The 27,762-nt window shown below is 41.0% G+C and overlaps 1 protein-coding gene across 3 annotated transcripts in view; it reads right to left on the reverse strand.

Annotated features, from left to right (window-relative positions):
* Nucleotides 1–27,762, reverse strand: part of grik4 (glutamate receptor, ionotropic, kainate 4) — a 454,114-nt gene that overhangs the window by 40,060 nt on the left and 386,292 nt on the right. For all 3 annotated transcript variants that reach the window (XM_083549394.1, XM_083549392.1, XM_083549393.1), the window contains 2 exons: nt 13,515–13,718; nt 7,025–7,138 (listed from right to left, as the gene is read on the reverse strand). In XM_083549394.1, the coding sequence (XP_083405520.1) occupies nt 7,025–7,138; nt 13,515–13,718 (318 nt within the window). The remainder of the gene's footprint in view (nt 1–7,024; nt 7,139–13,514; nt 13,719–27,762) is intronic.

Below are 27,762 nucleotides of genomic sequence, written 5' to 3' on the forward strand. Positions count from 1 at the left end.
TTCCTCCAAAGAGGGATCTTCTCTCTTAGGCATGGGGCACCTTGGTTCACCCCCCACCCAGACTTATGGAGGTTATGGCTGTGGCCCCTGAGGGGGCACAGCTCTTAGACGCTTGTCTCTCTGCAGAGATAGTGGAGACCATTCTTCAATCCAGAGCTCCCTCCCTGTTTCCTTGGTGGCACCCAGAAGCTGAGGCCTTGGGTGCAACTGGAAGTGCCTCTGTGGCAAATGAAGGCCCTGTCTAAGCCTTCCTCTGAGCCCTTGCCTGAGATGCCCTTAAAGTTTCTTTAAGTCAAGACTACAAGTCACTTTCTTCTGGCTATCTCCTCCCTAAAGAGGGTCGGGACCTTCAGGCCCTTTCCTTTTTACCCCAGGCATGGCCAGTGCCTTTCTCTACCCCAGACCGGAGTTGTTCCTAAGGTGCCCTTGGTTCCCCCATCAGGCATCCTATGCTCCTTCTTTTCAGGTCCCTGACCAGGAGAAGCTTAACCGGCATCCACAGGACGGAGCTGTGGAGAAAGTTGGAGCAGCTGTTTGTCTGCTATGGTCTCGCTAAAAAAGGGCTCCCTGATAACAAGCAGACCCTCAGCAGGTGAATTGTGTATTCTATCTCATCTTCTTATGAATCCTCTGGTCTCCCTGTTCTCCATTCGGAGTGTGGTGTCCTCTTAAAGCCTGGTCCTCTGGAGCATCTTTTCAAGACATTTGCAACACTGCGGGCTAGTCCACCCTGCTGACCTTTGTCAGGTTCTAAGTGACCTTAAGGCCACTCCTAACTCCTCCCTCTTTCGGTTTAGCTGTGCCTATTTACAGTAGGCAGGGACTGGTCAGTCTGGCAGTATTGTACTCTCGTTCCCAAAGCGTTGTTGACACAGCTCAAGGTTTGGTTACGTATGTAACCCTGGTTTCCTGAGGGACCGAGATGCTGCATCTCCAGGCCACACTCCCTGCATCACTGCAGCACTTCCTTCCATTGCAGAAGCAAGCATCATCTCCACCGCATGTGCTTTTATGGCCTCCTGGTTGTCTCCCTGAACATATGGTTTACATGGGGTGCAGTGAAAAAGCTTAAGTGGACTTCTATAAAGTGCTGACTTCAGGCACCCGAAGCATCCTCACCCTACATCAGTACCTGACATTACTAAGACCCTTGTGGCTAAATGAGCACAAATCTCTGCAATCACACTATACAATCTAGTGAAACATCTTCCCAGAAGAGTGGAGGTTATTACGAAAAGCAAACATCCTATGGTCGGTGTCCACAAACCTTTGTCCATACAGTGTTTTTAAATTTGAGATTAAATTTGAGTCAGTCATAATATTGTCCTTAAAGATTGTCCATACAGAAAACATCTAATTTCACAAACCATGATGAATAATAGAGACAAAATTAACAAATAATTATTTTATTGCCATGGTATCTTTAAACAATTACATATAGTGTGTGCAAGTAAGCTTTAGAGAACACCTTTGTTATGTTACTAAGACATGACTAGAGGTGTAAAAAGGTTCTTGACAATCTTGAGTTGTTATGTGTAATATCAGGATCTGAAGAAAGTATGTAAGTGGTACATGTTTTTGGCATGGTATTATTAGAAATACACAAATCATATAAATCACTTTAGAAAATGAAAACTATATAGTATATATACTATATATTTTATAGAGTACACTTAAACTTCACTTCAACAAGGCTAGAAAATAGAAATCCCTCCACAGTACAAGTGTAAAGGCATGGGTATGGGTGCACAACAACACAACAAAACACAGTACAACAAGCACTGGAAAATCTGAAAAAATAAAATGTAATTAATTTGCTGTTAATGTGTGTAAATTCTGCATAAATATTTTGGGATTCTGTTTTTATTTTCTTTAAATATTTGTACTTAAATGTTTGTTTTTATATTTTATCTATTTTTATAATGCTACTGTTATGTACTGACACAAGATTTTTCCACTCTTAATTAATTAATTTATTTTTATTATTTTTTGATGTTCTGGACAGTTTGGCTAAGCAATTAACTAAATGTTGTACATTGATTGCCCATGTAATTTTATTGCATGAAAACAATCATGGCAAATTGTGACAGCATTTGACTATTATATCAATTACGAGCTATGAAGAGAGTTTAGACTGTAATTATTGCAATTGCTAGGGCTTACTAGGAATCTTTCATTTTCATGAAAAGTTTTGCACTCAGTTGTCTATTATTAAAACTTTTGATAAACCTAATAATGGTGAAACTATTATATATAGACATTTGGTGTCATGCAGATGGGGACAGGTTCCCTTTTAAGTTTAGTTCCTCTTCTTCCTAATCTTGCAGGGAGATTTTTCTTGCCACTGCTCATTAGGGACAAATTCATGAATATTCACTAATCTACAATACTTATTTCTGTAAAGCTGCTTTGTGATGATGCCCATTGTCTATGGTGACAAGGTTTCAGAAAGACTGACCATGAAAAGTGCAGTGTAATTATTATTATTATTATTATTATTATTATTATTATTATTATTATTATTATTATTATTATTATTATTTCCTCCTCCTTGCAAAAACCACTTTGAGCACAACCAGAAGCAATTACATGGAAAGGAAAAAAGCAGGAAGCCTCAACATTCAGAACTAATTAGCCGGATTGTCCTACAGGTGAAAACAGGCGACAACAACAAAGCAGAAGGAAGTAACCGTCTGAGAGACCAACGTCTAATTAGAACCGGCTGGAAATAGAACCGGCACTTTAAAGCGCAAAACATGAAATGTTTAGCCTGTGACACAAATTCACAGGAAAGTTCCTGAGCCTTGGGCATGAAAATGATACATATCTATGGAAAGAACAGGAACATGGGATGAAATAATTAAGCACTTCCCATATTAGTATAATTGCCAGATATAAGTTGAGTCATAGACAGTGACAGTGGCAATTATGCTTTGAGTCAGAAACACGCCATAGCTGTCAGTGATTATTCTCGCTACACTGTTATTAAACAGCTACATTAAGGCACAGAGAAATGATCTAAAGGCAGTGTAAAGTGCCAGATCGCCCTATTTTTTTTTTACACTGGCACAACAATTGTATTGTTGTGCAGCACAGGGGGAGCTCGCATATGTCTGTTGACTGAAATTCAGCACTGCGAGCAGGCAATCTGCTGCGAACAGCAATCTGCTGCGAGCGGAAAAAAGAAAACGCTTTGTTTACAGCCCTAGCGCTAAACTCTGGGTTTTAGTTTACACAAAGGCACAATCAACACAGTGCAGCAGCACTGCAGCAGCCGGAGTCAGCTGGAATGGGTGGTGAAAAAAGAAAAGCCGAGCACGTTGCTCGTTTTGCGTGAGCCGTGAACCTCGTTTTCGCGGGTGAGGAGCACTCGGCTCTCGACAACGTTCAAACACTGTGCTCTGTATCAGAACGCCGAGCTTAAGAAACCAAGATTGATAGTGACGCTTTGGCCACTTTTCATGCCAAGCAGCTAGGAGCAAATTCAAGGCCGGTCGGCACTCTCAGCATTTGTTAGCGCATTTTACTTCAGCTGCATGTGCCGGAGGTACTCTTCGCAAATGTACTCTTCGCAAATGTGTTCTCCATGATAAGTGCTGCCTTGGTGTGTCAAAATAAACGCCTGCACCAGTGTCAGCTGTGTAATGCAGGCAGGAATGCGTGGTTAACACTCTTCTATCACGATCTCCTACAGGGCTATAACACTCCAGGTTTTGTAAGTGGCTTAGGAGATTTTTGCTTTTCTTCTCCTTCTTTTTCTTATATAGATATAGTGCCAACACTGTTTTATTAAATGACAAAAAGGTTACAGCCTAGACCTTGTTGCTTTGTGCTAAAGCAAACAGGTACAGGCAGGAATAGCTGTGAAACAGAATCACAGATCCCTAGAATAAATGCTCGCCTACTCTCTGTGCAGTAGGAGTTCGGGCATCTTGTGTTATTTTTTGTGTTATTCTCTCTCTTTTAGAAAGTAAGGCTGCTTTTACCTCCATTAGGGACAGTTCATGAGAGTGCCATTGCTCCCTGGTCAACTCTATAATTGTAATTGTGCTAATTAGTCAGTTATTTATTCAGCCACATCCTATACTTTACCTTCCTGCAACCTAGTCCTGCGAGACTTCACTGTTACTGCACACAAGTGGACTTAACCCTGTGTGCTGAGCTGCTAATTATTTTCTCATAATTTCTACAATGTTAATCTCATTCCCAAATGCCTAAAGTTCAAGGCAATTCTGACCTGAAATAAAACATGCTTACTGCAAATAAGAAACCCAAGATCTCATTTCACTTCCTCCTGTGAACTTCATGTGTGAAAACATGCCTATTTTTTTCTACTTTTTGTGCAAACATCTTTGATAAAGGTAAACTATATTGGGCACTACAGAATCAACTTCTGCTGCTAATGACGTTCTTCATTCAGTGAGAGGAGTCTACATCGTGCTACTAAAACTTATAAAGAATTTTATTAGAGCTTTGTCTACAGCAATGTTGAATTCCCAATTCTGATTGGTCAAAGGTGTTGATTTATTTGACATACAAGTTCGGCTTTGGTGCACACCATATGTTTAAATTAAAGCGTTCCACCTTGTTAATTAATGTTGGTGACGTGGGGCCACCAGTTTATACTTTATTAATGAACTTAAGTACATTTTTTAAGTATCTATATTTTAATAGATTATTTATATTTTGGACAATTAGTAGTTCCCTGCTTTTTATTGCATTTTACATCTGCACATTTAAGAGAAACATACTGTTGTTGTGTTAACTCTGTCTGTAAACCTGTCCTGAGACACAAATGTGCATGAAGTACAGGTACTCTCAATAGACAAAAGGAATAAACCGAATAAATAATTAAAATATAGTTATCAGAGGTCAGTTCTTTTAATTTTATAGTACAATAAGAAGCAAAAACTTTGAAGTGAAATTAGAGCATGAGTTTTTTTATATTCTTACTCGAGTACAGCAATGGTACACTTCATCCACCGCTGTGTGGAACAAGTGAAGCTATCCATCTTTTCAAACACCTGCACACACTGGTCATATGTCAACGGGTGGCATGACACACTGGGGGGAAATTTTTCTTTATCCACCCACTTCTACATACATGAGCTCACAGATGCCCAGAACTAGCTGACAACTAAGAGAGAGTATTACATCCCTCCCACTCACATATCACAGCCAATTTTGCTCTCTTGGACTCACAGTCACATGTGGCTGTAGCCAGCGTGATCTCCAGATGACAGTGTGAAGGCTTTCCTATGGTGAAAAACTGTCTGACTGTTGAAAAGACCATGAAATATCAATTAATAATTTAGTCACTGAATACTTCATGCATTAGAGTCTTTGTGAAGGTATTTACTGTGATTTGAATTACAACTTGTGCTCTAATCTGAACAATCAGCTTGTAGAATTCAACAGTGTTGTGTAAACGGCATACTTGGTTTCGATGTTTCGAAAATGTACAAACAATTTCCATAATCTTTAAACATTCACTATGACACTGTATTATGTGGCATTTCAAAGCCAGCTGTTAAGAAAATGTTATTACTGTTGATAATACTTAATAATCTCTCTCTATCAAGATCTCGAGCTACACTTGCTCCAGAGAAACCTATGACCCTGTAACCTTTTGCTCTCTGGACCTGCCTGTTGCTTCCTGTTTCCCTTCTTCTGGATAAAGTTCTCGTAAATTGAGGCTGATTTCTCCTGCTGAGGATTGCTCCACATGAACAGCCTACATAAAATTACTGTAGATGGCTCAATTTAAGAACTTATTTTAGACTGTAATCAAACATACACAAACAGTTTGCTGCAATGGCTTAGGACAACAATTGTCATAAACAATTGTTTATTTTGCATTCAAGTAATCCTCAACATTAATACAACTATAGGAATAGACATTTTATGAATGGGCATTCTGTGTTACCCCGGTGACCATGGGTTCCCTTTTCAAATCCCCTATGTTTTTGAACAATTTATTTCTGTAGATCTGTTTGTGACAATATTGTTAAAAGTGCTATAGAAATAAATCTAAATTGAATGATCAGTGTCAGCAGTATTCCAAACCTTGTTAGCAAAACTGTGTACTCAGCCTTGTGCAAAATGCTTATTATCTATAGGCAGTTTTCGAACAGTGACTCCTACATACAGCTCACATCGCGCACTTCATTCTGTACGCACTATAACACGGCACATTGAACACCAGGGTTGATGAAGCAGCATTCCTCAGCATGTAATTCGAGCCACATTTGATTCCATTTTCTACCGTCATTGATCACCTGCAAAATTTCATTTTAAGCTCAGAATAAGGGTGGGTAAAAGGAAAAAAAAAGATTGGTGGATCTGTGTAGGAATCATGGGAAGCAAAAATCAATAGCAATCGGATTTAGATCTAAATAAGGGCACATGCGGCAAGGCACTCAGCTATCGAATGGAACTGCGGAGCTGCTGGAAAAGACAGGTAGATTTTCGAAAGGCCAAAGTGAAGCAGAGGATACTGAAGGAAAACTGAGTCACTGAATCACTCTACAGTGTGCTAGAGCTACTTTAATCTCTTCATCTCACCCTTATTTATTTGTGTCAGACCCACATGACATGTAGCTTCTGTCATTCCTATACCGCTTTCACTTTCTCTGTTTGCTTCTCTTTGCTTGAATCGCTTGCTCTATCTCTGTCTTTTCCAGTTGTCCTCAATCAACGTTTTTTTACACACACATGCACACACTGCCTGGCTATTTCACCCTCCCTTTCTTTACTCTTTCACTGACGCTGTGTGTTTCCTGCAGTGGGGTGCTGTGATACATTAGCATGCAGGCCGTTCTGATTATCAAGGACAGGTGTAGTCTCTTAGAACTTTTATACGTATTACTGAACACAGCCATATTCCAAGAAAGCATTACCAGAGGAAATCTTTCATCAGCTAGACAAGCCAAAGCGCTTCTCTTCTTTGCGCCACAACGACTAATGCAATCTGTAGTGTGCAACGTGAGGTGGCATGGGAAGAGTCTCGCTGTAGCATCCTTACCAAATGCACTCTGTACATGATACTAATCCCCAGTGTCATGAAGGGCTTGGAGAAATCAATGACCTTCTCTCGCTCAGCTGTAATGGTCAGCCCAGCCACGGCTAGATCCGCCTTCTGCAAAAAAAAAAAAAAAAATGTAAATCATTATGTAGACATAGTTTTTTATATATATAGGACACAATGACAAAATGTTCAAAATATATCTGAGCCAAATAAATATGTTTGCTTGAATAAACATGCTACAATAACTTAAAATAATGTGATTTTTTGCATAGCAGGATATCAGCAGTGTATTTTTCTTCTTTTTTTTTTTTTGGTGAAGGGCAGGCTGTCATGATAAATTACTTGACACGGTATCTAGGGCTGCTGGGCATAGTGTTGAAGCTTAGCCCAACTAATAAAAGCAAACTGAAAAGTACATCTGTGTGGGATTTTCCACTCCCAGAGGTGAGCCTACAAGCCTCAGCTGCTCTTCTGCTGCCCTCCACTGCAGGGATAAGCGGATTGTGGATCTCACATCCTGAAAAGTGGTATCTGGACTATAGTTTACACTCGTTGTTTTAGCCAGTAGTGGCTTGATTTTTACACAAAGGGTGTAACAGGGCTTTGGTGATGTTGAGAAACTTTCGTTTGTAGAGAGCCAGACTGCTATTTGGCTGCAACAAAAACCTTACAACATTGTTGGGCTCAATATAAATGGCCATGGCGCAGACAGAAAAACAAAATCTGGTGATGCTCTTTGATTAGTCATGTAGCCTGTTAAGTTATTAAAATTATGCATTTGTGTATAAGTTTGTGTCTTGGATGTTTATTATATTCTATATGTATTATTCTATTCTAAGATCTTGGTAACACTGGCCTACAGTTCCTATAATTGCAATTAACACAAAGCTTTATGCTAGGAAACAAGCACGCAATACATTATGTACAAAATTATAAATTATATTTCCAACAGTTTGCAGCCACTACAAGGCCAAAACCTGTTCCAGCAAGAAAATGCTCCTGTGCACCACATGAGTTTCATAAAGACATGATTTGCTGGCATGAAAGAACTCGAATGTCCTGCACAGAGCCTTGACCTCAACCCCACTGAGCCCTGATATGGACCACCCCGTGCCTCCTCACCAACATCAATGTCTGTTCTCACAAATGCTCCTGTGGATGAATTGCCAAATCTCCACAGTCATGCCCTAAATTTAGTCTAAAGATATTCCAGAACTGAGGTTTTTATAATGGCATCTGGAATGGGTTGTTCAAAAATTAATAATTGTGATAAATATGTCCACAAATGACATTTGGATATATATATATTTTTTTTTTTTTTTTTTTTTTTTTCCTGCAATTTTTCGTTTGGTGAAGGTTGAAAAGTTGAAATATAACAGTGCTATAGTAATTAACCATAAATGTGAACCAGGTGTAAACAGTCATATGACATAAAACAAGAAAATGCATGGGTCTGATGGGAAATATATTTCTTTAATGAACTGATTTATTTTTCTTTAAGGCACTGATGCATGTAGAAACTAGGTCTAGTGTTATTGGATTAAAAATAAATCTATTTTTTAAAAAACAAAGAAAATTAATGAAAGGAGTTTAGATTTCTATATCACAGTGTACGTTTTTTCAGAAAATATCATAAGATGTCAACATGGTCCTATATTATGTGTGTTAAGTGTACAGTATAAAACTGTCCCTCAAGGTTAATCTTATCCTATTTTTATATTGGAAATATAGTAAAAATGTTATATTGCACATTCTGATTTGTTTAATATAGTTTTTAAATGTGTAAAAAGGTATACTATTGTGCTTTTTTTCATATAATTTACACATCACATCTACACAAAAAAGTTATTATTTTATACTAGACCATATTTCTTGCTACCAGTTAGTGCCGTTTTAGTTACAAAAAGGGGGTGAGTTTGATTAGATTTGACAACTTTTTTTCAGAAAGGTGGCATTGTTGTGACTGACTTAAAGAATAAACTAATATATATATATATTTCTCGCTCGAGCTCAAGTTAAATTCATGTTTTCTGGTTGTTTTCTGCTTCATTTCAGGGTTTGTGGTTTACATTTACACATATAAAAATATATGTCTATGTCCCCTTCCTTCTTCATTACAGAAGAGGAAACAGGTTTATAACCTCCAGTGAAATAAAATAATTAAATGAGAAAAACAACAAATCCTCATTCCAAGGAAAAGTAATATTAATTGATTAAAGCAGCTGAAATATCCATCCTGATCTTCTGTTCTACATTAATATTGATTAGTGCTACATTGTGCTCTTCAAAGCACAGAGAATTACATGACTGATTGTGTATGCGGTTAAACAATTCATTGCGATACTCTTTCTTCACTCTGCCACAATTTTACGACTTTGAGTCAAGCTTGGATTGATTGATTTTTTGCCCCCACTATTCCTTCTTTGTGGCAAAGTCACTGCTATCTGTGTTGAATAATGCATTTAGTTTTGGGTCCCGACGTGGCATTTCCGATTCCTTCGGAGACGTGTTCTTTTGCAGGCTGTTCCTAAAAAAAATTACTCTCCAAACATGCAGAAATAGTCAGGCTAAGCTTGGTGGCTGGACAAAGATTGTGTAATTATCAAAACAAAAGGATTGTCCCAACATTCATTATACTATATGATACTGCTGTCTTTCATCCTGGAGTGTTTGGCATTGAGACAAAAGCACATGCCAGTTCAGAAGTTCAGAGCAACTAATCCATGTGACAAAAAATAAGTCTGAAGTTGAATAAAGTATCATACAAAGGCACCTTTACACCCCTTTCTACTCAGCTGCCATTGTTTCATGGATATGTTTGATACAATGAAATTTAGTGGGCATCTTGAAGGTTAGTTCTGTAGAACATATATCAATGGAACGAACTGGGACAATAATATGAGGCGGCACTCTTTTCTTTATTTTGCTAATGGCTTTGCCCTTCATTAGCCTGTGGAATTGAGACAGATAACTTCACAAAAAAAAGAAAGAAGCCATTCCGCCTCTTCAAACTAAGAGCAAGAACTCTACAAAAACTTCACTTTCCAACTCCCCAAACTCACCAGATCACCTCAATGCTTTTAACTCCTGTTAAAATAATCTAATGCCCTGCAGAGACCTGACAAACAAGAAAAATACTTAAAAAAAAGAAAATACTTAAATAATTCAAATAGCTTAATGTGACTGCTTTTTAAATGAGTAACAGCAATGTTGAAAAGGTCAACAGCTTCGAATGGAATTTACAGCATATGAAATTTCTATTGAGCATGGGTTAGTGGGTGTCGGAACAGGATTAATAGACTTCATGCTCAACTGAGTCTCTTTAAACACATCTGTGTGGGTGTCTGTTAAGGACTGGGAGGGCTAATTGAAATTCATTAGGGAGCAACCCGTGCCTGAGAGGAAAGAGTAAACATGGTTATCGCTTGCTTTATCGGCTTCTGATACTGGGAAGTTTAGCAGCTTTTAATTTCAGTAACCCTGTTTGATTTGCCAAGATAACATGATGGCATCGGGACATCTGGAAAGTAAAAAAAAAGCTTGACTGCAATATGACAGAAGGAAGTTAAGCCATTTGCTTTTGTTTGCATGTATGCAAGGGTCACAGTAGAGTACAGTATCCACAAGCCAATGACAACAAGCACCTGAACCACATATCATTTAGAGCCCCATGCTTATGTTTTAGTCCAGTCACACTGATTCTCTTCATGTTTTGTAATCTTTGTGTTTTTTTTTCAGAATGGGGTTTATGACCAAGACTTGGGTGTCACTCCTGGCATCATCAGAGGATGTCCCAGATAAATTCACAATTTGATTCCTTTTTTCTCTTTTTGCACTGAATTAGTGAATTGCAGTGAATACCCCCACCCCTTGTTTTAAGGACGACATTCTTGCCCTCATAATCATCATTTCTTTATTTCAAATGAATATAAATTAATGTTTTCCTGCACTTAACCCAGCCATTAGGGTTGCACAAGCCAGTGCCAGTGCCAATCCCAAGCCCGGATAAATGGGGAGGATTGCTTTACGAAGAGCATCCAGCGTAAAACTTGCCAAATCAAATATGCAGATCACAAACCTGAAATTCATACCAGATCGATCAAGGCCCAGGTTACCAGCGACTGCCAAAGGTATTGTTAGCCGAAAGGGTACCGTTGGGATACTGTTGGCTAAAGGAGGAGAAGGAAAGGAGGAAGATGTCCACAGAGACAGTAGGGAAAGGAAATGTTTAGGAATGTGAAGGATAGGGTTGGTGCTTTAAATGTTGGTACTATGACTGGTGAAGAGAGAGAGGTAGCTGATATGATGGAGCGAAGGAGGAAGACTGTAGTGTGAGATTCAGTGAAGAGGTCAGACAGGGGCTCGGTGGTGGTAAAAAGGTGCTGGATGATTGGGCAACTACTGCAGAAGTAATAAAAGAAAGACTGCTAAGAAGGTACTTGGTGTGTCATCTGAAAAGAGAAAGGAATTTAAAGAGACGTGGTGGTGAAATGAGGAAGTGCAGGAAAGCAGAAGGAGAAAGAGGTTGGTGAAACAGAGAGATGAGAAAAGTAGGCAGGAGTACAAGGAGATGCGGCATATGAGGAGCTTCGGACGTTAGACACTAAGGAAGCATAAAAGTGTTTGTATCAATTGGCCAGTTAGAGGGACTGAGCTGGAAAGGATGTGCTGCAAGTTAGAGCAATAAAGGATGAAGATGGAAGTGTGTTGACTAGTGGGGAGAGTGTGTTGAAAAAATTGAGGGAGTATTTTAAGCAGCTGATGAATTAGGAAAATGATAAAGAGAAGGTTGGTTGATGTGGAGATGGTGAAGCAGGAAGTGAATAAGATTAGTAAGAAGGAAGTGAGAGCAGCGATTAAGATGAAGAGAGGAAAGTCGGTTAGACCATATGACATACCAGTAGAAGAATGAAGATGTTTAGGTCAGATGGCAGTGGAGTTTTTACCAAGATTGTTTAACAAGATTTTGGAAGGTGAGAGGATGCCTAAGGAATGGGGATGTGATTGTATGTAAGGGTGGTGCAGGACATGTATGTGACAGTAGTGGTGTGTGCAGTAGGAACGACAGACTGGTTTAAGGTGGAGGTGGGACTGCATCAAGGATCGGTTCTGAGCCCTTTCCTGTTTACAGAGGTGATGAAAAGGTTGACGGACGAGGTCAGACAGAAGTCTCCATGTAGTATGATGTTTGCGGATGATACTGTGATTAGTGGTGAGAGTAGGGTGTAGGTTGAGAAGAGCCTGGAGAGGTAGAGGTACGTGCTGGAGAGAAAGGGAATCAAAGTCATTAGGATTAAGATAGAGTATGTGTGTGAATGAGAGGGAGGGCAGTGAAGTGGTGCGGTTGCAGGGAGAAGAGGTGGTGAAGGTGGATGAGTTTAAGTACCTGGGGTCAACAGTGCAAAGTAATGGAGAGTGTGTAAGAAAAGTGAAGAAACAAGTGCAGGCAGGATGGAGTGGGTAAAGAAGAGTGGCAGGAGTGATTTGTGAAAGAAGAGTATCTGCAAGAGTGAAAGGAAAAGTTTATAGGACGGTGGTGAGACCTGCTATGTTGTATGGTTTAGAGACAGGCATTAACTAAAAGACAGGAGGTGAAGCTGGAGGTAGCAGATATGAAGATGTTGAGATTTTTCTGGGGAATGTCGAGGATGGACAGGATTAGAAATTAGTTTATTAGAGGGACTGCAAATGTAGGACGTTTTGGAGACAAGGTGAGGGAGATACGATTGAGATGCTTTGGACATGTGCAGAGAAGGGACATGGGGTATATCTGTAGAACAATGCTGAGGATGGAGCCACCAGGAAGAAGGAAAAGAGAAAGGTGAAGGAGGAGGCTTATGGATGTGGTAAGTGAAGACATGCAGGTAGTTAATTTGAAAGAGGCAGATGTAGAGGACAGGGGGGTATAGAGACAGATGATCTGCTGTGGGCACCAAAAGAAGAAGAAGAAATGTTTTACTGCACTTGGAGCTGCCATCTCTACAGGTTCCTGACAGCTTACCCCAACCTGATTTTTTTTTTTTCCTAAATAGAAATGCATACTTAGGAATTTTATTTTTGGTACCTAACCCATATATTACCTACCCCTAACATATCAACGTTTTATTTCTGATCAAACAAAAAACAAACACAAAAAAACAAACAAACAAACAAAATATATAGACGCTACAGCTATGTTAAACCTCAATCAGGTAGTCACTAAGGATGAATAAACAAATACTGTAAATGCATTGTTCACATTAACTGGAGCGCTATAAGCTTTGTATCTGACTGCATGCCATTTCTAGCAAGCTTAAAAAAAAAAAAAAACAACACAAAATCAAAGATTCTATTGTGCTTCCAGTTTGGTTTGATATTTTTATTATCTCTTCCAAATAATATATTCCTATTGAGTCTAGATTATCAACCCAATGTGTTGCCCAGTATGTGGTGTTATCAATCACTGCTACTCAATGACTTAAGATAGGATTGTTCCACTGGAACTTACCCTGGCAATGAGCTCGCCCACCATTCCCGTCCAGGTTCCATTGGCCCCCGGGACACCGTACACTCCGTCGCTCACTAGTTTAATGCGGTAGTTGAATTTCAGGATGTCAGACAGCTCCTTCAGCATGTCCACACAAAAACCTTCATAACGCTCATTCCCGTCCAGCTCCTGGTAGTTGGATTTCAGCATCACATAAGGATTTTCCTGCAAAATAACATTCCTAGAGATCAGCCCCACTGCCATTTCAGTCACCTTGCAATTCTGAAAAAACAAAACAAAAAAACCCCAAATTTTTTCCCCCCTAATTTATGATGTTTGCTCACACAGCTGAGAGAATGTCTTTGATGAAAGCCAAGATTCATTCATCAGTCTAGAATGGCGAAAAAGCAGCTGCAAATATTTCATCTTGTCATCCGTGCTCTTTATAACACTTTTCTGAGAGAGTTTTTATGTGGGGGCGGTTAAAATCATTTACTGGAGACTCTACAGAACATTGTCAGCTTGGGGATAAACAGGCTTTGCTGAGTGAAGCCAGCCATGTAAAAGCTTCTGAAAATGACTTTTGTTTTAGCTATAATGGTCTTTCAATAAAGCAAGAAAAAAAACTGACGGTGTGCGTGGCACATTTTGATGAGACCGATATTGAAATACAATGTTGCGCTCACAGCTGCTTGACTGTAAAGAGTTTATTTTTTTCCATTTTCACTCCTAAATCCAGGCCTGTGCACTTCAGTACCACTGAGGTCCAATTTAAAATGCCAAGGAGCCATGTTCACCCTTATTGCCATAGTAACATATTTATGGCTGGTGAACTGCTACTGGAGGTTTGAGGTTTTACTTGTTCTCTGGCTCAAACCACCTAATCCACTTAAAACTAAAGATTTAATAAACCTAACCTACAACTCTAAAAGCAGGTTGTCTACTTATCAGACCTAGCTGAGAATGCTCGCAGCCTAATTCACGCTCAAGTGAATTTAGCCTAATCCTTCTATTCTGTTCATCAGCTCATTAAAATCGGGGAACGCATGTTACCTTTGGCACTGCGCTGACCCTCCTACTGTGATTCCATCGTGGCATGTGCAAGGCACAATATAAATGCAAATTTTCATTCCTCCCAGCCTGCTACGAGCACTCAAGTGTGCCGGCTGGACTGGTTGCCCTAAACCAGGCTTATTAAAGAGCAGTGCTTCGTGGTGTGACTGCACATTAACCCTCTTCGTTGGTGGGAGAATAATAAAGCCAACATCTGGAAATAAAGCTAAAACTGCTCATAGCAGTTGATTTGCAAAGCAAACAGAAGAAATTAATTTTTTTAAAGAAAAATGCATGCGTTTACAAATGGAAAGGGGGAACTCGATCCACATGGGAGCATTAGGTTTCCCTGAAGAGACTCACACAACTCTCAGAGAGATGCAAGATTTGTTTTTTCCGTTCGGTCTAAAACCCTGTATCATAAGCTGTGAATGATATGTACTGCCTCAAACACACAAGGATGTTTTCAGCAAAGATGTCCCAGGTGAGCGATCTCTATAACACTCTACTCTCCTCAGAGCTATTAAGAAAATACTCAGGCTTAGACAGAGCACTTTTCTACAGTTGGCAGTTAGTTGTTACAGTTAACACTGGCTCACCGCAAACACGGCCTGTGCTACAAAATGATTCATCTCACCCAAAGGACAGAAATATAGTGTGGTTTGTGTGCTCAGTTGTGATGATTACCTCTCAGTCCCAAAACAAACTGCACAAAACAAAAAAAACAATGGAGTTACAGAGTATTTTCTGTATCTCCTAGGTTGTGCAAAATCCCTTGTAGGAGAAAAAGAGTTGAAATTGCTCCTCAATGGCTTTTTTTTTTTTTATTTGCCTGAAGCATTTGTACATATTAAAAGTTAAATGAAGCATTATACCTTTTTACCGTTTTTTTTTTTTTTATTTTTTTTTTAGAAAAAATGAGTCATAAGGAAATTCCCATTCAGGAACTCGATCTGCATCAACAATGCTTTGGGAATGCTTACACATTGTCCACACTTTGAATCATATGTTTAATCAGTCAAATGGAAAGTTAGGGGGTCACAATGACGTCACTGGCGGGGTGATGCCATGACCAGGAAGCTAAAAAAAAAAAGCGTTCTATGTGTGTTTGTCTATAAAGTAAGGGTTATTGTCCCAAAAAATATAAGAAAAAAGATTTGTCCCTTTTTCCTTCCTCACCTGCCAGGCCCAGCGCTCAAAATCGTAAGCTTCAAAAACACGCCATTCGGTGGTTTCTTCCCCTTGTGGTGGAGGTGGTGACTCAGGCCGTGGCCAAACTCGATACAGACTGGCTGGCCTATCAGCAGAAAGCTTGCCCATCGAGCAAGCTTGACAAACACTTTCTGCAACCCGTGTCACAACCTCCTTGCCATTGCCATTCTTTCCGGACCTGCACACTGAGGTGTCAAGGGCCTGGGCTAAGCTGTTTTCGGTCCCAGAGTATCTTCAGTCCCAGAGTATCCCTATGCTCTAATATCATCAGACTAAAAGAGTGTGGTTACGGGTCAGTGCCCTGGGTTGCAGAGACGCTGGCTAGCTATCTCACCCCGGGTGTCTCATTGTCCCTTAAAACCCCAGCACTACCCACCAAGCCCCTTTGGAATACGTCGGCATCCAAAGCTTATGCCTCAGCAGCTCAAGGTGCTCCAGCGGTTTCTCCAACATCGCTTTCATGGGGCTGCTCGGCAGGCGCAGCCCCAAGATCAACCAGATCGCACTCCCTTCTAGGACAATGAGAGACCCTGTACGACACTCTGGGTCAAAGTCCCGAGAAATTATGGATCTTTCTCGGAACTTTGGCCCAAAGCGTCGCACAGGGTCTCCCATTGTCCGAGAAAGGACACGGGATATTCTGGGTATTTGACCCTCGGCTCCAGCAAATGGCGTTCTTAGTTTAAGGAGCCACGTCACTCTACCGACCCAGCCCTTAGGGCCACCAAGGAAATGGCTAAGGCCGTGAGGTGGTCTATGTCAGCCTTAGTAGTCACTGAAAAACATCTGTGGCTCACCCTGTCGGATATTCCTGGCTTTTCTGCTGAACGCCCTGATGACCCCTTCTGGCTTGTACAGTAATGCCGTGTGGTCATCGACAAGTTCCAGGAGCCCAAAAAGCAGTTGGCGTCCTTTCAGCTGTATTTCCCTCATTGCACACAAGGGGCCGCTCGGCGGGCACAATAGCTGGGAGTGTTGCCACCCGGACCCCTCTGGAGGTCCCCAAGGGCCCTCGGTGATGCTCTAGGCCCAAACCCAAGAAGCTGGCGGACCTAAGGGACGTCCTCTCCGGCAAACGGGCCGCAGCACGGAGGCCCTAACAACCAAATGGCCTCAAACTTAGGAGGGCAGTCTACACCTCATTACTCGGTGCCTGTCACTGCCACAGGGAGGTCAGGCTGTTAACCCTGCCCCTGCTGCTAACCCTGCCACAGACATCTCCAGCCAGTGTCTTCCTCCACCTCCGCCACCTTTCTGCTCCAGCCTCTCTGGATGGTCCAGAGACCAGTCTTGAGAGGCTGGTCCCCCTAAGAGACTTCCTGGCAGCCTGGGGAAACCTGCCAGACGTGTCTCAGTGGGTCCTGTGCACAGTAGAGTAGAGCTACTCGATTTAGTTTGGTTCCTCTTCTCCCCGTTTCAACGGGGTGTGTTCCACTCTGGTGGGGCCCAAGCAGGCTCTGGTCCTGGAACAGATAGTATGCACTCTTCTAAGGAAGAAGGCCATCGCGGTGGTCCCTCCTTTACTCAGAGAGTCCGGCTTCTATAGCCAGTACCTTGTGGTTCCGAAGATGGATGGGGGGTTGTGTCTGATTCTAGATCTACACTCCTTGAACCACTCGCTTATTAGGCTCAGGTTCAGGATGCTTACTCTCAAGCAGGTTGTGTCTTAGATCAGGTCTGATGACTGGTTTGTCATGATAGATCTAAAGGACACATACTTCTATATATCTATCCTTCCTATTCACAGGAGGTTCCTGATTTTTGCTTGCGGGGGGCGAAGCTTACCAATATTGTGTCCTCCTGTTCGGCCTGGCGCTCTCACCCTGCACCTTCACAAAATGCATGGATGCGGGTTTGACCCCACTAAGGCTTCAGGGCATCCGCATTCTGAACTATATCGATGATTGGTTGATATAAGCTCGATCAGAGCTTCTTGCAGTCCAGCATTGAGATGTCCTTCTCGCCTGTATGAAGGAGCTGGGGTTAAGACTTAACACCAAGAAGAGTGTGCTTCCTCCAGTACAGAGAACCACCTTCTTAGGCGTGGTGTGGGACTCGGTTGTTATGTGGGCACAGCTGTCTCCCGCTTGGATCGAAGCTATCCTCATGACAGTCAAGAGAGTGAGAGAAGGTCAGTTACTCACTGTGAAGCAGTTACAGTGGCTGCTGGGACTCATGGCAGCAGTGTCCAGTGTGATTTCACTTGGCATCCTGCACATAAGACCCCTCCAGTGGGGGCTCAGAGACAGAGGGTTCTCCTGAAAGGGCAATCCATTCTGCACTATCAAGGTCTTGCAGCGAGCCCTTTGAGCCTTATAAATGTAAAAAGAACCTGTGTACCTTTCTCAAGGCCCCGTCCTGCAAGCTCCTTGTCCTCACGTTAGGCTAACAACGGATGTATCCCTCATTGGGTGGGGAGCAGTCATGAGTGACTACTCCGCCCAAGGTCGGTGGAACAGGCTACAGCTCATGTGGCACATAAACTGCCTGGTGGTGCTGGCTGTGATTTTGTCTCTTAAGCTGAGGAGTCGCCATGTGCTGGTCCGTATGGACAACACATCAGTGGTCTCTTACATCAACCACCAGGGGGGTCTCCGATCTTACCCCCTATGCAGGCTGGCATGGCAGATTCTACTGTGGTCCCAGGGGGAAACTGCTCTCATTGAGGGCTGTCTACATCCCGGGATACTTAAATACGCCTATACCCCCTTCCCCCTATCGTGCTGCTTCCGGGAATTCTGTAGAGAGTTCACCGAGTGATAGTCCGTCTCCTCCTGGTGGCACCTCGATAGCCGGGCAGACGATGGTTTATGAACCTGGTGTCCCTACTCGAGGAACCTTCTCAGGAAATTCCTCCCATGAGGGATCTCCTCTCCCAGGTGGTACCCTGGTTCACCCCCGCACAGAGTTATGGAGGCTGTAGCTCTGGGGCTGATGATAGGCCCCTGAGGGGGCACAGTTCTTAGCAGCTGCCCTCTCTACTGAGGTAGTGGAGAACATCCTCCAATCCAGAGCTCCCTCTACGAGGAGGTTGTATGCCGATAAATGGCGCTTGTTCTCTGTGTGGTGCGAGCACCACCAATTAGACTCAGTCAACTGCCCGGTTGGTTTAGTGCTGGAACAGTTTGCCGCAGGGTTGGCTTCTTCGTCCCTCAAAGATTACGTGTCCGTTATCGCGGCTTATTGTTCCCCACTTGCTGGGCAGTCTCTGGGTAGACACCCTTTGGTGATACGTTTCCTGTGCGGCACGTTGAGGCCCAGGATGCGACCCAAAATGCCTGTGTTGGACTTGGCCATTGTGCTGGCATCTCTGTCTGAGCACCCCTTAGAGCCATCGGCGAGGTGGCCCTTAAGTATCTGCCTATCATGACTGCTTTCCTTTTGGCTATATCCTCTCTGAAGAGGGTCGGGGACCTATAGGCTCTTTCCATGGCCCTGTCTCTTCTGGAGTTTACCCCTGGCATGGCCAGTGCCTTCCTTTACCTCAAACCAGGGTATGTACCTAAGGTGCTAATGGCTCCTCCATGACCTGTCATGCTGCAGGCATTGTACCCTTCTCCCTTTCAAGGAGAAACAAAAGTGACTCCAGAACGAGTCCGTGGAGGAAGTTGGAGCAGCTGTTTGTCTGCTATGGCCCCTATAGAAAAGGGTTTCCTGCTAACAAGCAGATTTTCAGTCAGTGGATTGTGGATGCTATTTCATCTTCATATGAGTCCTCTGGTCTCCTCGACCTTGGAGCCATTCCCGGCTCCTCTGTCCTGCGCTCTGAATGTGCTCTCACACATTAGGCATGGACTGGTCAGTGTGGTATGATTGGACTCTCGTTTCCAAAGCGTTCCTAATAGGGAACGTCTCACGGTTACATATGTAACCTTAGTTCCTTGGGGGAATGAGATGCTGCATCTCTGAGCCACACTCCCTGCATTACTGCAACGCTTCCCTTCCCATTTGCATTTCCAAAGCATTGCAAAGCAGCGTCTCAGTGCCTCAGGGAGCTAAGGTCACATACGTAACCTAGAGACAGCCTTAGCTATGTAGATGCACATCCCTATTCCTGATACATTTATCCTTAATGAGCAAGCCAGTAGCAACAGTGGAATAAAAAAGAAAGCTTAAGTATTAAAAAGGAACGTATTGCCATCTGGGTAACATCAAATGTTTATTCATTAAAGTTCCATCATAGTTAAGGACCAACTGTGCTCATACAAGGACTCCTATTCGCAATAAAATCAGGCCAAATATACTGCATCCTTTTATTATATAAAACACTGATTTCCTTTTCTGTATACAGCTGAGTTTACAATGAGGCGTTGCCACAGGTTCCCTTTTAAATTTGGTACCTCTCCTCACATTATCACATGGATGCTCTTGATCCATGCTGTATCCTGATTGCTATAAAACTGAAATTGTCTCATTTTTGGACCATAATAGGTTTGTAATTTTATTCGTGAAAATTAATGTCTTCTTCTGTACTATTTCAGTTATACTTCTATGTATATTTTGGCAATAAAATTGTGCCTAGAGCAATTTGGCAAATTATGAAGCTTTTCATTGTTGTGAGAAAATGAGGGAAAACTTATATACAGCTTGTCACAGAAAAGAGAGCTCATATTGTTCTATCAAATGTCAATGGCTCCAAAAAGTTAATGAGGAGTTTTGTGGACTTTGACATTTTAATCAGTATGATTTTACTATTGCGCACAAAAAAAAACATATAAGTGAATTTCCCTCTTCTTAGCTTTTCCCCAAAACAGTAAATAAGCTAAAAGGAAGCATTGGTAATCCTAGGAGTGAATTTGTTTCACTCTTAGCAAAGTGAAGCATGTGCATGCATTGACCATGAAACAACAAAAGATTGAAAACACTTGCACCTAAAATTTTGAAAATCACTTTTTAGACTTTTAGAAGGTCCTTGACTTTCAACTGCTAAGCTCAATCGCAATCTCTTTGGATAGACTTACCTGCATAAATGGATGAATGTAATTTTGAATGCATTTTTGATAGAAAAATACTCATATTTACTTGTGGACATGACCTGCCTGCTGTGTCCGTTAACCTATGTACTAGCCTGTATGTAGATAGCAGATTTACTTAATGGTGCTCTGTAAAGCACATAAACGGTCAGTTAACTCAAAAGTCCTTAATGAACACTGTACACTGAGAGTGGCCATACTTTAATCTGCAATCCTGTAGCCTGCCAAGTTTGTTAATATGCCGTGGTGTTCGAAAGGTTAATAAGGTTAACTAACCTGTCAATCTATCTGGCAGGAATGCTGGGTTAGCCCACAGCACACTGGACTGCGTAATGGCTGATTGCCTTCGCAACGTTGACTCGCTTAGCCATAGTGATGACTAATAAGAAAAAAGACTCATATGTCTGCAACTAAATTGTATTACAAGTTGCTACCCAAATTCACGTCCCACTGCGAGACCAGTGCTAGGGTGTGTAATGCACAGAGCCTCTGTCTTTCTTTTATTGTATAACGAGATCACCTTTAGCTATCTGTAATACAATTCTGCATGTTCAGACTTTCATTATGAGCAAACCTACAAGGATGTTATGTGTACAACTTAGATTTGCATATCTAATATATATATCTTGAGTAAAAGTGTTAGGATTATGCAAAAATCAGGAATTAGAAAAAAAAAAGATAAAAAAAAAAGGTAGCTTAGTGGTTAAGGCTCTGGGTTACTAATTGGAAGGTTCAGGAGTTCAAGCCCTGGTATAACTTACCACTCCTATGGCCCTTGAGCAAGGCCCTTAACCCTCTGTGCTCCAGGGGCACTATAACATGCCTGACCCTGCACTCTAAACCCAGCTTTCTAAAATCACTGGGATATGCGAAGAAATAATTTCACTGTGCTGTAAAATATGTGACAAGTATAGAGCACCTTTCTTTCTTATTTGCATATATGTTGTATCTTTTGTAATTGTGCCATGATTATGCAAAAATCAGCAATAAAATACGGTACCTATCAGCCCTTGCAAATCTGTTGTATCGCATGACTCAAACACACACACGTTTCCTATTTGTCCTTAATATGCAGCCTTATATGAGTTCTAGTTTGTCAGCACCTCATTGTCAAAATGTTATTTCATGTTGCCTAGTTACACTGATCAGGCATGCCATTGTGACCTTTTAACATTATTACCAGTGAGTGATTAACTCTGATTATCTCTTAATCATGGGTGGGATATATTAGGCAGCAGGTCAACATTTGGTCCCAAAAGCCGATGTGTTAGAAGCAGGAAAAATGGTCAAGCATAAGGATTTGAACAAGTTTGACAAGGGCCAAATTGTGATGGCTAGATGACTAGGTCAGAGTATCTCCAAAACTGCAGCTTTTGTTTGGTCATGGGTGGCCAATCTCATTGGTGCACATAAGGAGTGAAGGTTGGCCCATGTGGTCCAAACAACAGACGAGCAACTGTAGCTCAAATTGATCAAGAAGTTAATGTTGTTAATGCTCAACGAGTCAGGACTGCACATTAGTTACTGCTATAAATTCATTGCAAACTCAAAATGTACAGATGAGCTACTTTAGGAAACATAAATAACAAAATAACAGTAAACATGCCTGGGCTGATCTACCAAAAAATGATGCAGCATTTAATCTTTTGCATTATATATTAAATAAGATAACATTTGGCTTTGATTCTGCTTTGCCAGGCATGAAATTCTCTGAGGTTTTGGAGGTCACACCCCACTCTTTGGAATGCTGCACTAGCAGGGGTTATCTGCTCTTTTTTCCAAGGTGGGCTTCAAAGTTCGTAAATGAAATGCAGCCACTGACAGCACATCAGGGTCTGTCTGAACATGTGAGGCAGCCGAGGCAGCTACTAAGCTTCACTGAGCTCTGCACTTCACTACACACCTGCATTGCCAGACAGCACTGGGAGAGTTTGCTAAATAGACAAAAGTGTTTTTTTTTTACCCTGCAATGTGTTCCTCTTCTGCAATTAGGGCAAGATTACCTAAGTGTTTGTCCAAAATTAAGCATTGTTTATGTCTAATGTCTGAATCCATCTGGGTTTGGCAGTGCAAACAATTACACCATTACAGAAGATTGAGAAATTTATGACTGGATGATCAGGACACCATTCTGCAGCATGCCATCATAAAAAAATAAATGCTCTGGGTGGCAGTGAGAAATATTAAGAAATTAATACTGAGATTATTTTATTATAACAATACACTGTCCTTGACTGTACATTCTTTTTACAACAAATTGCTATGCTTCTTAGCACTGGGAAACCACTTCTTCTGCATCTCAGCATGATGGTAAAGAGGATGAGCGTTACAACAGAGGGACGTTTTAAAGGCTGCACACTTGGTCATGATCATGGCGCGATGAGTTTACTTGACTAGACAGCAAACACACAGGGAATATTTTCTAGAATAGAAATATCCTTTGTGATTTGGAAGGTAATCAAGTAGTACCGTAAACATTTGATAGTAAGGTTTAGAAAAGTTGAAATATCACTGTTCCAATTGATTTTATGTACATATTCTATGGCAAGTATAAATGTAGAGAGATGGGGCTGGAGTTAAGTGTGAAGTGGAGTCACTTCTTTTTTCGGCTTCTCCCATTAGGGGTTTTCACAGCGGATCATCCGACTCCATACCCCCCCTTGTCCTCTACATCTGCCTCTTTCACCCCAACCACCTGCATGTCTTTGCTCACCACATCTATAAACCTTCTCTTTGGCTTTACTCTTTTCCTCCCTCCTGGTGGGTCCATCCTCAGCATTCTCCTACTGATATATGCCATATTCCTCCTCTACACATGTCCAAACATCTCAATCGCGCCTTACTCACCTTGTTTCTAAAACGTCCTACATGTGCTGTCCCTCTAATAAACTTGTTTCTAATCCTGTCCATCCCCATCACGCCCAACAAAAACCTCAACATCTTCAGCTCTGCTACCTCCAGCTCCACCTCCTGTCTTTTAGTCAATGCCACTATCTCTAAACCATACAACATAGCAGGTCCTCAGTCCTATAAACTTTCCCTTTTACTCTTGCAGATACCCTTCTATCACAAATCACTTCTGCTATCACTCTTTTCCGCCCACTTCAACCTGCCTGCACTCTTTTCTTCAATTCTCTAACACACTCTCTATTACTTTCCACTGTTGACCCCAGGTACCTGAACTCCTACACCTCTTCTCCCTGCAACTGCACCACTCCACTGCCCACCCTCTCATTCACACACATACTCTGTCTTACTCCTACTGACTTTCATTCCCCTTCTCTCCAGCGTGTACCTCCACATCTCCAGGCTCTTCTCAACCTGCTCCCTACTCTCACCACAAATCACAATATCATCTGCATACATCATAGTCCACGGAGACTCCTGTCCATCACCACTGCAAACAGGAAAGGGCTCAGAGCCGATACTTAATGCAGTACAACCTCCATCTTAAACCAGTCTGTCGTTCCTACTGCACACTTCACTGCTGTAACACTGTCCTCATACATGTCCTGCACCAACCTCACATACTTTTCTGACACACCTGACTTTCCCATACAACACCACAACTCCTCTCTTGGCACTCTGTTGTACGCTTTCTCTAAATCCACAAACACACAATGCAATTCCTTCTGACCTTCTCTATACTTCTCCATCAACATTCTCAAAGCAAATGATGGGTCTGTGGTGCTCTTCTTTGGCATGAAACCATACTGCTGTTCACAGATTGTCAACTCTTCTCTCAGCCTGGCTTCTACTACTCTTACGCATAACCTAATGGTGTGACTGATCAACTTTATTCTCCTGTAGTTACTGCAGGTCTGTAAGGTTCCCTGGTGGTCTAGTGGTTAGGATGCGGTGCTCTGCGGCCCGGGTTCGATCCCCGGTCAGGGAACCAACCCCGGCCGGTTCCAAACCCGGATAAATGGGGAGGGTTGTGTTAGGTAGGGCATCCAGCGTAAAAACATGCAGATGGTCTGCTGTGGCGACCCCTAAAGGGAGAAGCTAAAAGAAAGTTTAGTTACTGCAGTACACATCTCCCTTATTCTTAAAGACCAGCACATTCCATTCCTCAGGCAAGTGAAGTAGTGTCACTGATATATAATAATAATAATAATAAAAATAATAACTATGTTTTTCACATAGATTTTTAATTCAAATGAATTAAAAAAGTTTTCTTAGAAAGATAATAAAAACTGTAAAAGACACAATAAATGCAAAATTAGCAAAATAAATAAAACTTAATATGTGCTGTAAACGCAGTCTCATAAACTGCGTCGCAATCAAAATCATTTTCAGACCTTTTTTTATTTTGGAATATCTCTCATTCACTTTCTGCTTGATATGAGACAGAGGCATAGGCATGAGATAGAGGTACGGCATAGTTGCTGTTATAGGATAAGATCAGCCCTCAGGCTGCTGCGGATAGAAGGAGAGTTCCGTCTCCCCATAGTGATAGGGCAAGGCAAGCGCAGCGCAAAACTCTGTGCCAAATAACAGTCCAGGATTACATCTTCAGTTGGTGCCCATGGATATATCTCGCTTTTCCACGCCTACTCGTTGCCTAAGCAGTCAGTGCGCTTGCCTGTATAGGAGATGAAACCTTATTTAATTCAGCAGTGGGTCCTGGCTTTTTAATGAGCTGTTTATGATATAAGCAAAGACTCTTTCATAAGAAAACAATTCTGAAAGATCACAGCATGTTTTACATATTGCATATAACTTGATGGTATAGTTTATACAGTATAAAAAAAACTTTCTGAACTTACACTATATGGAAGACATTATTGGAACACCTAGCTATTAACAAAAAGTTGGAGGCACACAATTATATAGGATTCCTATGGATTCAGTAATATTTAAATTCCACATTACTTAAACTAGGAGACCCACATCTTTTCCAGCACGACAATGCCCCTGAGCACAAAGTCAGCACCGTGAAGATATGTCTTACATGGGCTGGAGTAAAAAATATAGTGCTTCAACCTCAACCCTACTGAACACCTTTGAAATAAATTGGAACACTGACTGCACCTCAGGCCTCAGGTACATCAGTACCTGACTTTACCAATACCCTTGTTGCTGAATGAGCATAAATCTGCACAACCACTGCTATTATAACAGAAAATGGACACTAAATGTGAAATGGAATGTTCAAAAAGCACATATGAATCTTATTGTTGGGTGTCCACAAACTTGTGTCCATATAGTGTAATTACATTACTTTAACATGCGTTACATTTCTCAATACGTTATATTTAATTAATATTTTTTAAATAAACATTATGTTAACAAATAATTCTTCATTCCTATATGCAATCCAGGAAGCTTATCTTTTGATAGTGATACATAAGCATACCCTGTATCCATAAACATACCCTGTATATACACTTTTGCCTATTTATCCTATATATAACTTTATCTTTATAGATTTTAATATTTTACATAGTTTATTGTTTTTATTTATCTGCCTTCTTTTTTTTCCTTGTTTTAGCCCCCCCGCCCCCATCCTATTCCCTCATGCCAGACAATCGTACAAAGCATTTTACTGCATGTCGTACTCTGTATATATGTGTATGTGACGAATAAAATTTTATTTGATTGATTCTTCCAACTTGTTTTCCTCTATAGTCATATATATTTTATGGAGAAATTCTGAATTGTCTCAGTATTGAAGATTTATTAACATTAACACAGACATGGACAGTAGCTAGAAGCAGAAAAAGAGATGGGTTTGGAAGTCACATTTCCAAATGCTTATTTACATTATGGGTTTTTGATATGACAGAACTTACCTAATTATTAAAGTGTAAAATAAACATCTGTGAAATAATTGCTCTATAATGATATTCCTAATGCCCAGCAAACAGAGTTATTTTTACCATATTTATCAATTTAAGACATCAAAAGACCAGGCATGCTGCTTGAAAACTACTATGCAACTAGCTAAACTCTGAGCATTGTCTCAATTAAGGTGATTAAGTGTCAGAGGAAAAAAGAGGAGTGATCCGATTTTCTATTGTAAGTTCCCTCCTATTCTTAGCATGTTATTATTAATTATCTTCAGTGGTTCAATGAAACAACTGTAAAATTATTTTCCACTATGTTTATTAGTGTTATAGAAAGAAAACATTGTTAACAAACGTCTTAAACCAGTACAGATCATATTTCCACATGCCAATTATTTTCAATATAAAACCTATAATGAAAGTCCTTGATGTTATATTCTGTATCTTAATCGCAATGTTGGGAAAATGGATGAGGGGTGGAGGAGTGTTTAATGTGTTTAATGACAGAAGAACAATCCAAACCTGTGCAATCTTCAGAATTTGCTATTGTATCTAGGGTCTCTTGACATCCATTAGACAATTGGCTCAGGCATAAGTACTCTCGAGGAAAAAGATGTTAATTTTGAATCCACTAATACAAGTCACATTCATTAGCATTAATTAAATTATATTAGGTTACTGAATGCTAAGTATCATAAGACTTTCTCTGGTATAAATAGCCAAAGCCACCAGTTATTATTACCCATTTTTGGCCAATTAACTGCCACAAACCCATTAGATAATGTAATAGTTCATATTCTATCATATTCATTTGTCTTATTATCAGTGAATGCAGCTGATTACTATTTGGCTTCGTTTAGCATTTAAAAAAAACACCCCATGGCATATGTGTTTGCTGTTAATATTATAAGTGCTGAAGGTATTAAAGGTGCACTAGGCCATTTTACTTGTACAATTAACCTGGATGATGTAGACCATGATTATAAGAACAATAAGCAAAAGAGTATGAATTTGCTAAGAGAACACATCTGGAAAACCAGTTTCCAGCCCAGAATCAATGTATTTGAATAAACTTCCTGTCAGTTGTTTTATATACACTGTCTAGCCGTCATAGATCCTGGGGCCAAAAATCTGTGAACATATGTTGGATTAAATCCAATGTTAAACCCACCAAACTGTAAAAGGCTTAATGCACCTTTAAAGGCAAAATCCACTTTTTCTGTTTTGCACTTGATCATTTTG

The sequence above is a fragment of the Silurus aristotelis genome, assembly GCF_946808225.1.
Source record: "Silurus aristotelis genome assembly, chromosome: 8".
Classification (NCBI taxonomy): Eukaryota; Metazoa; Chordata; class Actinopteri; order Siluriformes; family Siluridae; genus Silurus; species Silurus aristotelis.